The 15472-nt window shown below is 60.8% G+C and overlaps 1 protein-coding gene across 6 annotated transcripts in view; it reads left to right on the top strand.

Annotated features, from left to right (window-relative positions):
- Positions 1-15472, top strand: part of EEFSEC (eukaryotic elongation factor, selenocysteine-tRNA specific) — a 188755-nt gene that overhangs the window by 110660 nt on the left and 62623 nt on the right. For all 6 annotated transcript variants that reach the window (XR_009505976.1, XR_009505974.1, XR_009505975.1 and 3 more), the window contains exon 5: positions 10892-11548. Coding sequence is in view for 1 of the 6 variants with exons in the window: in XM_059940505.1 (XP_059796488.1) it covers positions 10892-11548 (657 nt within the window). In the remaining 5 variants the exon portion in view is untranslated. The remainder of the gene's footprint in view (positions 1-10891; positions 11549-15472) is intronic.

Below are 15472 nucleotides of genomic sequence, written 5' to 3'. Positions count from 1 at the left end.
GGCCGCTGATTTCCTTGACTTTTTCGCGTTCAAAGTTCTTGCTTACATGTTTAAAGTAATTTTCATTAATCTCAACTACAACTCCTGGACTTTTCAGATAGTATTAATATTGACACCTCAGCCTACTTTCTGGGCCAGAGCTTATAAATTCATCACAGCTTTTGGGGAAGAGCTCCTCTCAGCCCCACACAGCAGGTAGATATGTTGGTTGCCTACACGCAGGAATAATTCACATTTGAGAAATCTCTACAGATTTCCAGGAAGACATTTGTCAGCCCCGAGCTTTGCCTGTGCCTTTGGAAAGATCTCCTGGGTGTGGAAGCCAAATCTGCTGGCCGAAGCCGAGCCTCCTTTGAGTCCCTCTGGTCGCCTGGCTCCTCAGGAGCTCTCCCCTGCAGGGTGGCTTCTCAAGGGCCAAGCTCAGCAGAGCTGAAGGGCCTTCTCTGTGCCGCAGCCGAGCCCGTCTGATTTGCTGGCTCTGGCTGAGGATTTTGGAGCTTGGCCTGGGTGTGGGAAGCAGGTGTGAATGCCCTTGACCTTTGTTACCTACCTGCAGCGCTGGAACCAGCGCACCTGCCGGATGCAGTCTTCTGCGGCAGGGGTTCAGGGTGAATGCCACCACGTGCCAGGGGCTGGCAGCCCAGGGCCAGCAGGTCAGTTTCCTGCAGTGTCAGTTTCCGAAAGGGCAGTTAATTCCAAACCTTATTTTTATTTTAAAACAAACATGGATCTATTATGGTGTAGAACACGAAAACTTCCATGAATCTTAAAACTTGGGACGTGGAAGAAATTCTGTGCTCCCGGCAGGCGGCATCCTGCACCTGCTCTCCTCCGCCATCAGGAAAGGCAGGAGCACTTCCTGACATCTTTCGGGACAGCTGGGCTCCGGGGCCAGTGGAAAATGCAGGTTTCCTGTAGGTCTTCGGGCTCCTTCCTGCACTGTGATACCGGGAGGTTTCCCTGAAGGAAAGCCCAGGGAAGGGGGAGAGGGACCCAGAAGGAGAAGTTGCTCTTTCATTTCTGATACTCTCCTGGTCTCATTTGCATGGCATTGTCCTTAAACCCAGTTCAGATGTCACCTCCTCTCCTGGCCCCCTGAGCCCTCTCTCACGGCGTAACAGCTGTCCTAAGTGGCACTTATATCTGCCCCACATGCTCCCAGGGTCAAGTGTAAGGCCTGCCTCGGAGCAGGTGCTACAAGAATGTGTTGAGTTAAACCCAGTTGAGGGAATGGGGGTGATGACTTTGAAAACGGGCCTTGAAGAATGCCCACGTGCGAGGCGACCAGGAAGGCACGTGGCCTGGCGCACTTGCGTGAGCAGAGAGTGGAGGGTGCCGGGCCTGGGCGAGCGCTGGGAGAGCCCCTTACTGACACGGGAGGAGGCTGGGCCGGGCGCCAGAGGGGCTGACGCCGGACCCCTGGAGCGCCCTGGGCTGAAGACCGGCGGCGTCTGGCCCGGGCTCTGTACGAGGCGGGTGGCCCGGCAGGAACATGGGGAAGGGGCGCTCTTGGGGAATCTGAGCGAGAGGTGAGGCCCAGTGGATGGGAAGACGCTCTGGGACGGGCTGCGAGCGCTTGAGGGACGAGGATGGAGCCAGGGGCGGAGCTTGGGCCGCCACGCCCCCCGAGGACCTGCGCTCCCAGGACCTCTGCAGATGTGGACACAGGCCGCTGACATTGCCACAACATCCGGGCCAGGGGTACGAGCCGCTTTACTGGTGACAACACTGAGGCTCGGAAACACTGCGGAACTCACCCCAAGCTCAGAGCGCGAGCAGAGGCGGCGCCCACCCAGGAGCGCGGCCCGGGGGGCGCGGCGGGGACGGGCTGAGGAGCCCGGCCCTTGGGACCGTGGGCCCCTTCTGTCCTCCTGGGATCCAGGCTGCCCGGTTGGTTCTCCGAGGCCCAGGTGTGGTCGTGTTTGCTCCTCTGGCCACAGCTTCTCCGGGCTCAGCCCCGGGACAGAGCTGGCCCCCTTGGCTCACCTCCCAAGGATTCCTTACCCCCCAAAAAGCCCAAGGATGTCGTTAAAAACAATTAAAGCCCCAGTCGTATGGAAAACAGAAGAATCAGACATTGGTGTAATTCAATTTAAAGTTTTATGGGATGACAGATGCGTGGAGGGTGGCTGGGAGGAGGAACGTAAAGCCTCCTGGCAGCCCCTGGTCACTTTTACGGGTTTTCATTGTCGCAGGGCTGGGTGATTAATAGCCAGGGTTAGTTTGTGAGGTCGCGGTGGAGGGGTGGGGCCTTCGCTGGCCCGAGTGGTGGAAACTGAATCCCTCCCCCTCCTCCCCGGGTGCCCACCACGTGGCGGGCATCGAGAGGGGGGCCGGCGGTGAGCAGCATGACCCAGCCTGCCCACGGGCCGCCGTCCGCCTGGCGCGGGAGCCCCCCAGCAGGGAGCCAGACGCGCAGGCGCGTGGTGGGGATGACGACGAGGCCGTGAGGAGCACTGTCGGGGCTCCGGGACCCTGGGCAGGGGCCTGGGCTGGTGCGGGGCGGGGCTGGGCCCAGGGGTCACTGACCACGGGGAACGGGAGCCTGGCCGGGCGCTTGGGGCAGGGCGGGCCTCCCGGAGAAGATAGACACGCAGGCAGGCAGAGCCCCACTCCATCTCTGACCCTGGAGCTCGGTCTCTGGGTCCCCAGGCTTCTGAAGACCCTCCTCCTTTTCTTAGGGGGTGTTTCTCATTTCTACGCAGGGACCCTGGAGAGGAAGGTCTCCTCGGCTCTCCTCCTCCCCAGGGAGCAGTTGGCTTTAGTTGAGGCCCCAGTGGGATGTTTGCATGGAACAGAGCCCACCTCTGAGTAGCCAGCACCGTCCCCCAAGACAAGGCCGGGCGGGAGGAGAGTGGCCCGTGCTGCCAGGGCCCAGTTCCTGGCACTGGTGCCCAGGGGGCAGTGGGCCCAGGAGCAGAGCCAGGACAGAGAGGGGCCTGGCCTCACCTCCTGCGGTGTGTCACCCTCCCTGGGAGCACGCCCTGGAGGCTGCTGGGCCTGGCAGGGTCGCCGTGGGGAGGAGCTTTCGCCACTTTGCCTTGGGGTGAAGTGGCGGCAGCAGGGACCCCGAGGAGCTGCCGTCCTAGTGATCTGACGGCTGGGCAGCAGTTAAAGAGCCTGCAGTACCGGTGCCGGTGCCGTGTGAGAGGAGGCCTCTCCCAGCACTGCTGGAAGGGTGTGAGCTGGCAGCTGGGAAGACCTAGTGAAACTGAAGCTGTGCTCCCCACACCACAGTTTTCTGTCCCGATACCTGCTCGGGGACGCTCTGTGTGCGTGTGTGGGCTGACGCTACAGGAATGGCCACCACAGCATCGTTCGCAGTGGCCCACGTGTCCATCAGTAAGGGCGCAGATAAATAAAAGGTGGCAGTTTCATGTAAAGAAGTACTATGCAGCAGTCAGAAAGAATAACCTGGATAGATTGTACGAATAGATAGGTCAGTGTCTACGTAAATATACAGATGAATATACAGAGATAGATCTATGTACAGATATGTCTCCCAATATGAATAGATGTCAAAACCACAATACAGAGGAAGAAAACAAGTATTTGAATTAAACAGTAATAGGGCACCATTGTGTAAAATAGCAATCGGTACTATCCAGGGTGCACACGTGGCTGTAAATGTATAACAGTGGGACACATGAGGACTTCATGAAGGTGATTGCCCCAGGGGAGGTGAGGCCGGGGACAGGACTGGGGCCTTCGACTGGACATCAAGACAACGTGCAAGTGACAGACTCATAGAGGTCAATTCCAGTGGTGGGAACACAGGTAGTTACTACATCACTTGGCTCCCTGTACCTTTCTGAATGGTTGTCATTTCTCTAAAAAACTAAGCGGGTGGGAACTGAGTCCCCAGGGCCCATCTGCTCCCCACTCCTGCAGCCTCCGCAGCTCACGCCGCTTCCTCCCCGGGCGGCATCCCGAGTTTGGCTTTTTTGTGCAAGATGCAATTAACGCATTAAGCGGGGGAAGTCTTATCTGTGCCCGGCCCAGCTCAAAGAAGAGGGAGGAATAAGAGCGGCCAAATTGAAGCCTTATTGAACCAAATTGGTTAGGTCTGATGGAGCCAAACCTAGACGGGTCTTTAAAAGCTTATTTCATTTTTCCCTCCGGTCTGAACCTCTTTGAATTGAAGTAACTGATCCTGGTGTAAGCTTATTAGTGTCAACCTTGTGTGTTTCTTTTCCTCTCCAATTTACATTTTATTAAGTAATGATGAAGTTGCAAGGCCTCGACCCTCGCCTTTGGCACAGCCAGGAGCTTCCAGGCTCATTAATGGAACGAAAACGGATAATGGGGTCCAATCTCATTACAACCAGTACCATTATTACAGAAATCTCTGCACATCAGAAAGACTGCTAAGCCCCCTTCTTTCCAGCGTCTGTTGGTGCTGGAGGATGTCAGGGGGCCCCAGACCTGCTGTTCCTTTGCAGGAGGCTGCAATGGTGTTGGCCCATCCATTTCTTACCCTACAGAAGGAACGCTGCCAGAGAGCTCGCTCGTGGGGTGAAGTGTACCGTGCACTCCGTGGTGGGGTCGATGCATGTGATATGGTGTAAGAATAGGGGCTTTCGGGATGGGCAGATCCGGATGCGGTGGGCGCGTGCCTTACCCTCTGGGCCTCAGTTCCCTGGTCTGTAAAATGCGGTCACTGTTCCCACCTGGACAGTTGTTGGGCGAACGGTAAGGGCCAGCTCATCTCTTGGTGAGCATTCAGCAGGTGTGTCCCTCCTCTGCCTCTGTGCCGGCCGATGGTGAAATCGTGAGGTCTCCGTCCCGTGGCTGGGTGCCCGCTCTTGCACGCACGCTGCTCTGGGGAGCAGAGATGAATGCCTGGTGAACCCCACCTCGGGTCACTTCTAGGCCGGTGTTCATCCTGCCGAGTGCTCCAGATGCGGGAAACCACAGTGCAGACGCTCAGAAGACGCGCGTCAGGCCCGGGGGCAGATGGGGCATTTGTTTGCTCTCCCACCTGGTCAGTCACAGACCTCCACGGAGGGCCCGTCCTGTGCTGGGGCCCTGCCACCCAGAGACAGACGCCAAGGGTGGCCGGAGGGGACGGAGCAGCTGAGAAGTCAGGTCTGAAACTGTCCACTGCACCTGGCCAGGGCAGGAGAGAGGGGCTGGGCGCCCTGCCTCTGCCCTCCCGGCTCTAGAGGCGGCCCCGACTCCCCGGCTCCTTCCCCGGAGCCGCCTTTCTGGGTTCGCGCCGGGGGTGCGGCATCCACCCCGCGGCCCCTGGCTCTGCCCAGCTCTGCGGGGTGGTGCGCCTTCTGCTCAGCTGCTCGGGGTGGGGGGGTCGGGAGACAGGCGGGATGTCAGGCCTGCCCCGCGTTTCCAGCGCTTATTGTCCCAGGTCTCAGCCTGTTTGCTTTGTGACCTTGGAGACATCGAAAACCTCTTTCTTCATCCATAAAATTGAATGTAAAAATATTGACCTGCCTCGTTGGGTTTTTATGACGAATAACCGACCCAGATGATGGTAAAACTTCTTTGTTAATCAGAAAGGGCTAAAGTGCTTAGCAAGCATGAGCTTGAGTTTGAAAAATTGTTTGCTTGCTTGATGTATTCCTTCTTCCCTCCTCCTTGGGCCCATCCTCCCTCCCCAGAAGTGCGTGGTGCCGGGGAGACGGGAAGAGGCCCTGCTGGCAGCCAGCCCTCTTGGGAGCTGAGCTCAGGGGGGCCGGCCTGCTGATCCCAAGCAGAGGGCCGTCCTGTCCCACTCGACGGCATCCCTCCCCCCCGCCACCCGCCTTCTCTGTTGTCATTGTTGTCACTGTTGGTGAGCCTCAGCCCTGCTTCTCCCCTGCTTGGATGGCGCCTCACCCTCGGGGTGGTCTGGAACCTCTAACTGCCCATCCAGCCTCAGGGCCAGTCTGGCCCCCCACGCAGGTGTGCAGCTCCACGGGCCTTTGAGGATGTGTAGGTCCCAGGCCAGGACTGGAACTCCCTGGGGCAGGGGCGGTGCTGCACCCGTTTACACCACACATGTGTGGTGAGGTCTCCTACCTGTCAGGCGCTGTGCTGGGCACTAGAGATGTGAATGGGAAAAACAAGATAAAAACAAAGCCCCTGCCTCGTGGAGGCCACACCCCATGTGGGAGAGAGAGTCAGTGAACAGATACGTAATATGTCGGGGGTGGAGAGCACTGTGAAGAAAAGGAAACAAGCAAAAGAAGACAGAGGAATGGGGGCGGTGGTCCTGTCTCTTACTGGGTTGCAGGGGGGGGGGGTCAAGGATGGATAAACATTTGAGCAGAGACAGGAAGGAAATGAGGGAATGAGAAATGTGGCTCTCTGGGGGAAGAGCATCCTGGTCAGAGGCCCTGGCAAGTGCAAAGGCCCTGGGGTAGGAGCCTGGCGTGTCTGCAGAGCAGGAAGGGTCGTGTGACTGATGTGACGTGGGTGGGGGTGGAGCAGTCGTAGCAAATAAAACCAGAGCAACAGCAGGGGCCGACTGTGAGGCCCAGTCAGAGTGTGGACGTGAGCTTTTACAGAGCAAGCTGGAAGGCAGGGAGGGCGCAGGGCACGACGACCCTCACAGTCAGGGGGCCCGGCAGCGGGGGGGCGGTGGGCGCAGTGGAGGGGCCCGGCTGCTGGGCCTGTGTGGGAGGTAAAGCCTCCTGGGTCTCCTGATGACGGGCACGGCGACGAGGGTCACGCAGGATCGGGGAACACGGAAGTGGCGCTTCCGAGGAGGACGGGGCCGTGGGGCAGTCCAGGAGGAACTTGGCGCGTGTCTCCCCCGCGCGGCCTGCCCTCCCCTCGTGTGTCTCCCGACGCCTCCTGCCCTCTGAGCTCTCGGCTGCCCTCAGGCTGGACGCTGGACATGCCCGTTACCCCCGCCTCTGCCGCCCATCCTGCTGCTGCAGAAAGAACCCGAGTATCCTCCTTGCTGGCTTCCCGCCTTCCTTTCCTGTTCCCTGCCCCCCCGCCCCTGCGCCACGCAGCCAAGTGACCTTGTGAAGTGACCACTGGAGTGCGTCCTCCCTCTGCTCAGCCCCAGGCCACCGCCGCCGGGACGTCTGTTGTCCTTCTCATGGTGCAGGCGCTGGCCCCACTCCCCTGGCCACCTCTTTTCCTGCCCGCCCTGGGGCCTCGGGCCCGCTCTGCTCTTCCCCTGCCTGGAGCCCCTGCGGGTGGTCCCTTCTCCTCCATCTGGTCTCAGCTTCAGTGCCGCCTCCTCAGGGAAGCCCTCCCTGACCACCCAGGAGTCATTAGGTCCCCAGATAGTTCCCCTCACAGCACCTCCCCGTGGTCTTAGGATTCTGCCTTTATTAGCTGATGGTTTAATTAACGTCCCCCCACCTGCAAGCGGTCAGCTCCATAAGATCAAAACTGTGTCCGCCGCCCCTGGGCCGTTCCAGGGCCTGGGCCGGAGCTTGAGGGAAACTGGGTGACACGTGGTGCGTGGGCGTGTGGATGGTGCCTCGGCCCCTCCACAGGGGTCTTAGTGAGGGTTTGGTGAGTGAGTTGGGCAGGAGCGTCTCTCAAAGTTGCCTAGAAAATGACAGGAAAGCCTGGTTAACCCTTCAGCTGGTGAAACTGTCCACATCTCCTTGTCAGTGTCCTCAGTGGCGTCTTGTGTTCCTGATGTGGATCTGGGGGAGCGTGGCGGCCGGTGGCGTGGTGCCCCGCTGCCCGTCCCCGTCTTGATCTGTTTCACAATTTCCTGTCTGGGCCCTAAAACCTTGATTTGCACAGTTATTTGTCTTGCTGCTCTTCACGGCGCCCTCTTAGGGCATCTTTATTATTTCAGTCCTAAGAACGTGAGCTCCGTGGGGAAGAGAACATGCTTTGAATAGTGCCTGCTTGACCCTGGGCCTGGGGGGCCGGGGGGACCATCGGGTGGCACGAGGCCCTGGCCACCCTCAGGGGAGGCTCGTGAACACGCGGGCCCTGCTCAGACCCCTGCAGGTCTGGATTCCGAGCTTGTGCTCTGCCAGCTGTGCTCTCGCCGTGAGGGGTGCGTCTCTTCTCCCTCCCGAGGGGCTGCCGTGGGCCGGCTCTGTCAGCAGCCCTCTGTGCCGGGCACTGGGGGTGCAGCAGCAGGTGGAACATGGCCCTGTCTTCAGGGTCTAGGAGGGGAGAGAGACACATTTGATGGGCAGAAGTGAGGAAGTTAGACAGTGCCGAGTGGTGGAGAAGGCATGTGTCCACTGGGCGGACGTGCACTGGTGCTCAATTTGCCTGGCGGAGGCAAGCGCTCCCTCACCTGTGACCCAGCAGCTCTCGTCCAGGCCTGGGTCCTGCAGCCCTGTCCCCACACCTGCACCCGCAGCACTCCTGCATAGGAGGGGACCCGTCACACCACACCCAGCAGAAAACTGGAGACGACCCAGGGGCTCGTGGATGGGAGACTGGACGGGGGGCCTGTGTGCACCGTGAGATGCACGGTGTCACGACAGGTAAGCTGCAGGTGCAGGCAACACGGGCACCAACTCCAAGTTCAGAATCTCACCAAACAAAGCAAGTTATCGATTAGGCACATGTACTACGTATGTGGTAAGTCTCTACACAATTATAGACACATATCAATAAAAAGAAAAGGCATGTTACACGCCGAATTCAAGAGAGCAGTTCCCTCCGGCTGGGGAGCAGACAGGAGAGCTGGCTGGGGGAGGAGCACGTGGGGAGACAGACGTTGATGGTAATGTTTTGGTTTATATTGTAATTTAAGTCAGTAAATGCACGGAGGCAGGGACTGACAGAGCTGTCAGCCAGCAGTGACCACAGAGAAAGTCAGGTTCAGAGTCAGCCGAGGAGAACAACCAGCTCTGTCCGGAGTGGGCAGGGACGAGGTGCCCTGGGAGCTGGGGTTTAGGGATGGATGGGAATTTGCCAGGTGGAGGTAGTCCCAGGGAGAGGAGCCTCAGGGGCAAAGCTCAGAAGCGTGTCCGCGGGGAAGATGTCGAGCCTCCGGGGGCCGGGGCTTAAGCGTTGCCAAGCGCTGTCGAGTGGGCCGTGGGGTGGGAGGTTCCAGGGAAGACCGCTCGCACTCGTGGGGGAGCCAGGCCAGCAGGAGTCCTGGTGGGGCAGCAGAGGGGGTTCCCTGGGTGGGGGCACTGATCCCCCGTGGAATTTCAGTTCATCAAAGGGTCTTCCTCAACCACAAGGTTTGAAAGTCACGCTGTAAGAAGTGGGAACCCTTGTAGAGGCTGGTGCCGAGGAATTACTTCATCAGACGTGTTAGGGAGCTGGCCCGGAGGGGCTCCGGGGTTGAGGGCCAGGGGACAGCTCCCGGCTTGGGGGAGGAGGCATGGCTGGGTCCTGCCTCGCTGGGCAGACGCTTAGTGTAAGATAATACTCTCCGGTTACTCTGAGGTGCATTCCTGAAAACCTTTGTTTCCCGTTGCCCTTACAGACCATTTCAGAGATGTTTTATGTTTCTCTTTGATTGATCTTGGCTGTGGCTTTTGACACTGTGCTTCTCACTTTCTCTGCCCCCTGACCTCCTGGTTAGGTCGTTAATGGTCTTTAAACAAACACTTGAGTATCAGGCTCTCCAGGAAAGGACGGGGCTTCTGCGGCTCATGTCAGCACGGCACCCCCTCTATGGGGAGAAAACGAGGGTTCCGCACACCCGACTTCGTAGACGGGGTGCTCGCGACCTGAAGGTCAGAGTTGTCTTTGGTGTGATGATTTTTGATGGCGGATTTTCTGAAATCGATTTCACGTTTCTCTGCTGCACTAACCAGAGGTCCCAGCACAGATTTGATCTTATCACTGCGCCGTGGATCTTGGTGTAGACGTTTGTTCATTTTGTGAACGTTTGTTGGGGTCTTTTCTGTGTCTGTTCCTGATTTAGCCACCGTGGGTGCAGAAATGTGCTGGTGTGTTGGTCGGTGCGACGGTTTGGAAACAGGTCGGGGCGCTCCTTTGCCATCGCTCCTGGTGACGTCCGGCCGGCTCCCCCCACTGCAGGCCCTCCCCCCAGCCCCGCCTTTGCACCTGCGGGTCCCCCCATTTAGAGTGGACTTTCTCTGGCCTCCGCACAGCTGGTTCTTACCATGGGGTCTCGGCTCAGACATGGCCTCCGCAGAGATCTCCCTGACCTCTGACGGCAAACAGCCCGACTCTCCCCACCCCCGGGCCGCCTCCAGCGTCACCCTGTGTTGTTTCCTCTGGAGCGTCTCATAAACAGTATACAAATTATGGTGGTATTAGTTACATGTATCTATACACAAAAATGTTATGTATCAGTTTTATTTATATTAATATAAATTTTGTTAATATTAATATATTTGTAACGTTGTTGCTGTTTCTGGACGCTAAGCTCTTCGAAAACATAGCTGGCTCTGTCCCCACTCCCGGAACAGTGCCTGGCACACAGCAGCCCCAGGGGACCGTGTGTCTGGTGAATGAAGAGCCACTCTGCCCTGGAGAAGCCCGCCGGCCGGCAGCGGGCAGGCCCAGAGCGGGCAGTGACAGCACAGCAGGTGGTGTGGGTCAGGAGGGGCTGGGCCAGCACTGAGGCGAGGCGGCAAGTCCTGCCCACGGGGGTCTGGGCAGACTTTCCAGAGCAGGGCTGTTCGTCCTGGCCTTTCCAGGCAGCCGGGCACGGCTTGGCAGGCGTGGGGCTGGCAGGGAAGCAAACCTAAACAGAGGGCTGGGGCAGAAAGCGTGGGATGGGGCCTGGGGGTGGAGCAGGAGGAGAGGGGACCCCGGTGGTGCGGGATGGGCTGCGGTAACCGCTGCCTGCGTCCCGGCCTGGGTGCCCTGTGAGCCTGGCGCCGCGTCTGCAGGGTGGAGCCTGCCCCGTGCAAGGGGCATCTGACCGGGTGCCGGTGAGTGTTGGTGGCGCCGGGACGGGGGCTTCTCCAGCTGGAGCCCCCCAGCCTTGAGGCTCGGCCTCAGAGCTCCCTCTCTTGCTCCCGACCAGGTGGTGAGGAAGGTGAAGTCCATGCAGATGTTCCACACACCCGTCACGTCTGCTGTGCAGGGGGACCGGCTGGGCATCTGCGTCACCCAGTTCGACCCCAAGCTGCTGGAGCGTGGCCTGGTGTGCGCCCCCGAGTCCCTGCACACGGTCCATGCAGCCCTCGTCTCCGTGGAGAAGATCCCGTATTTCCGGGGATCCCTGCAGACCAAGGCCAAGTTCCACATCACCGTGGGCCACGAGACGGTCATGGGCCGGGTGATGTTCTTCAGCCCCGCCCCCGACAGCTTCGACCATGAGCCCGTGCTGGACTCCTTCGACTTCTCCCAGGAGTACCTCTTCCAGGAGCAGTACCTGTGCCCGGGCTCGGTGCCGGCCGAGACGGACCGTGGTGAGGCCGACAGCAGGGTGGGCCAGGCCTCCGAAGGCCGCTGCCCCCGGCAGCAGTGGGCCCTCGTGGAGTTCGAGAAGCCCGTCACCTGCCCGCGGCTGTGCCTGGTGATTGGCTCCAGGCTGGACGCGGACATCCACGCCAACACGTGCCGGCTGGCCTTCCACGGCGTCCTGCTCCACGGGCTGGAAGATAAGAACTACGCCGAGAGCGCCCTGCCCACGCTGCGAGTGTACAAGCTGAAGCACAAGCACGGCATCGTGGAGCGGGTGAGCAGCCTTCCCCCTCCCTCCTGCCCACCGCCCTGCCTGGCCTGACAGCCAGGAAGGCCTTGGAGAGCTGGCTCCAGCGCCTGTGGTCTCCAGACGGGGAGCCCGGCGGGAGTGGCCTGCGTCCTCTCACTCCGCCAGTTAGAGCCAGGCTGACACGCAGGCGGGGCCCGTGAACCCGCCAGGCCCGCCTGGTCAGCGCAGGTGGTTCCTTGGGTGCCCCCCGACCGCCATCATCTGTGCCTGGGAGCCCATGCCTACCGGGCCACAGGTGAGTGGGTGGACAAGCACGCAGGCCTCACTGGCCCTGTGGTGTATGCTCGTGGGGGTCAGGGATGGCAGTGGGTGGTCCCGGGACTCGACCGTGTTCCGCTGACTCAGAGCAGCAGTGCTGAGACCCCAGTGTCAGGGAACTCAGGTTCGTGTGGGGTCTGCCCTGAGGCTCGCAGCAGGCCCTGTGGTTCTGACCCTCAGGCAGCAGAGGAGGGTCACCCCTCCTGGTCCAGGCCTGAGTCAGCGCGGGCGCTGGGTGACAGGAGGAGGTGTCCAGGGCCTGACGTGGGTGTGCCGGGGTTTCCATCACTCACGCCCTCTGGTCTCTCCCCCTCCCCCGGGCCCCCCGGATCCTCCCTGGCTGCTCAGGCCCTGCGCCCCTTCCTCTGCAGCCCCGTGGGGAGATGAGAAGACGCCCTTCCTTACCCACTCGCAGGTCCAGATGCAGGATCCTCAGCTCCGTGGGCTTGGGCATAGCCTGCGGCCCAGCCAGCGCAGCCGGGGCTCCTGTGTTGCCTCGTGCACACCCTGGAGCTGGTGCACACGGCTGCCCTCCGCTAAGTTGCTTACTCTGTGGGCCCCTGTTTCCTCATTTGTAAAAATCACGTGGACGTGGGACTTCCCTGGTGGCGCAGTGGTTAAGAATCCGCCTGCCAATGGAGGGAACAGGGGTTCGAGCCCTGGTCTGGGAAGATCCCACACACCGCGGAACGACTAAGCCTGCGAGCCACAACTACTGAACCCACGTGCTGCAACTACTGAGCCCGTGAGCCACAACTGCTGAAACCCACGCGCCTAGAGCCTGTGCTCCGCAACTAGAGAAAGCCTGCGCTCAGCAACAAAGACCCAACCCAAACAAAAATCAATCAGTCAATCACATGGATGGAGGTGGGCAAATGAGGGCTCAGTGCCCGGGACAGTAAATGCCCTGCACCGCCCCACGCCTCCGACTGCTGCCACAGCCCGGGCCCAGCCGCCCCTCCCACCCCCCGGCCCCGGCAGCTTGCGTAGTTCCACCCACATCACTAGAAAACGAAGGTGTTGCACCAGCTCCCACTCACTCACCTCTCCAGGCCGCCGGGATGAAGACAGCACCACACCCTCGCGTGCACGGTGGGCCCAAGGCGTGGCGGGCACAGGCAGGCCGGCGGGCTGGGCGGGGGCTGCCAGGGGACCCGGGCGGGGGCGAGCAGAGGACCAGGCACGGCAGGTCTCTCGCCGAGGCCACAGGGACCCAGCGTGCACGGGCTCCAGGCCCGCTGGACGGGCCCCTGCAGACCAGGTGTCGGGTGAGTCTCTTCCCCTCAGTTTCCTTGCTGGAAAAATGGGGGCCGTGCTCCCCACCTCTCAGGGCGGTAGAAGGAGGGGAGACCACTGTGTGTGAAGTGCCAGCGCAGAGCGCCGGGCTCGGTGCTGATCACCTGGACTTCCCTCACGGCGCGGCGGCCCGGGCTACCGGATGGCTGCACCTTTCTCTCCCCCTTTGGTGGGGTCAGGCCGGGCGTGCCGGCCACCCTGGGCCTGGCATCCACTGGCGCCGGACAGGGAAGGCCTGAGGGCATGGCCAGAGGAGCCTGTGGCCTCTGCCCAACCCAGGGTAAACACGCAGACGCCACCAGGAGCGCTGGCCGGCTTTGAAGTCTGAAGCGGCCCTGCCCGCCGGCTCCCAGCTCTCCCCGCTCCACTGCTGATGGCTTGTTAGACGTGCCCGGGGCACCGGGTGCGGGCCGGCCTGCGACTGCCTCTGGTCAGCGCGGGTTCCTTGCCGTCCGGCAGGCTAGGCCCCCAACTCCTGGAGGGAGCAACGCTGCGGTCCAGCTAGCCGCTCGGCCAGCTCTGCTGCCCCTTGCCCCCCACTCCGCTCCCAGGCTGCTCGAGGAACAGAGGTTCTTCCTGCAGCAGAGGCCGAGCGGGCCCTGCCCTGGGGAAATCCGATGGCTGCCCAAGTGTGCTGGCCCAAACCCAGGCCTCTCTCCTGCCGTCCAAACAGCGTCTGATAGCCAAGACTCTCCCTCGGCTGCCGAAATGTGTATTGGCCCCCCTTTGAAAATTGCCCTTTTTGTTGCTGTATAGATGCAGGGTCAAGGCAGCTGGACACGGTGGAAAGAGCTGGCTCTGGATCCGATGTACTGAGCAGGTGCTGCTGCCTCGGCCCGGCCGTGGACCAGTCACACCCCTCCCCCACCCCCAGAGCCCGTCGCCTCTTTAACGGAGTTGGTGGGGAGTTGACGCGACCACGCGTGCGAGGGCGTGGCGTGAAGTGTGAGCCCGGCACGCAGTGAGTGCCCGGCAAAGAGTTAGCCTCCCTTTTTCTCCTGGAGAGCGCAGCTGCCTCTGGGGACGGTGCCTTTGTACCTCCTCGTCAGCACCGGCAGGGGCTTTGCCCGCGTTGGTGCCTGGTGACGGGAACAGAAAGAGGGAGGGAGGCTCCGTGCGTCGGGGTCGTGGGCTGCCGGGCTCGTCACTGCCAGGCCAGGTGCCCGCTCGGTGCTGGGCAGGCCCAGTTTTGAGGAAGATGGCCTGGTCGGCCTGGGAGCGGGCGTGGCATGGTCCCCCTCGGGTGATGCCCAGAGCCCGGCCGCCCAAGGCCTCCCCGCCTGGGCCTCTGGAACTCGCTTGCCCAAATGAAACAACTTGAAGGCTAACGTCCGTTCCTGGGTTTGCACCAGGGGATTACAAGGGGTTGATCGTTGCCCGCCAGTGTACTTGGGCATCAGACACGCCTCGCCCTGCGCTGAGGGGGGAAAACGTGCAGTCTTGGCAACTGGTTTCTGCGGCCAAAAAGGATGGATGAGGCCGGGCATCGTCGTCCAGGGACCTGGGAGTTGTCGTTCCTGGTGACTCCGAGGGTCCATTCGCGGCAGAGGTCTCCCCCGGCTCCCGTCCTCCAAGGGTTGGATAACTCACTCTCGGGGTTCTGGGTGGGCTGGAGGAGCCCCCGCCGCAGGTACTGCTTCCGTCATTCTCTCAGCTTCATATTCTGCTCATCGAGGTTCTGGCCTCTGGGCAGGTGTCCTGCTACCGGGTCTCAGGTGTTCTTGCCAGCACCAACACCCCTCATCCTAGCAACAGCCTTTTCCAGAGGAAGGAACTGAGGTTCAGAGAAGCCCCATGCCCCAGATTGCAGAGCTGGAGGAGGCAGATCAGGGCCCCAGCCTAGCCAGCCCTCTCTGCTCAGGGCTCCGCTTCACAGCCAGCTGCCCCTGTCTCCTTGCTGCCACTTCTCCAATTTGAATTAGAATAGTCGCTTCAGAACTTGGGCAATTCCCAAGCCTCATCACGGCAGCCGGCCCTGAGAGAGACACACACGTGTAATGACATAATTACGTGCGCCGCCAGCCAAGTCCCCACTCAGAGGCCGGGGACAGAGGGGACCCGCCTGGCATGGAGGTGAGGGCCCGGGCTCTGTGAGCGTCAGTGACTGCACTTGGGGAACACGGCCTCCAGCCACCAAAGGCCAAGAGACGAAGCGGAGAGTTCACGCAGACACTGCAAGTCCTCCTCGGAGCTATGGCTGTAACTGTGGCGGCTCAGCACCGCTCCCGGGGACCTGCCGCCCGCAGATTCCACGCGCGTTGCCTGTGGCTCCTCGTCACAGGGGTGGGTTCAGAAGGAAAGCCTCCGTCTAGTCTCAGAAGGTCTTCCCTTGTT

This window comes from Balaenoptera ricei, chromosome 11, assembly GCF_028023285.1.
Source record: "Balaenoptera ricei isolate mBalRic1 chromosome 11, mBalRic1.hap2, whole genome shotgun sequence".
Classification (NCBI taxonomy): Eukaryota; Metazoa; Chordata; class Mammalia; order Artiodactyla; family Balaenopteridae; genus Balaenoptera; species Balaenoptera ricei.
Note: the sequence above shows the minus strand (reverse complement) of the source record. Positions and strands in the feature narration are given on the sequence as shown.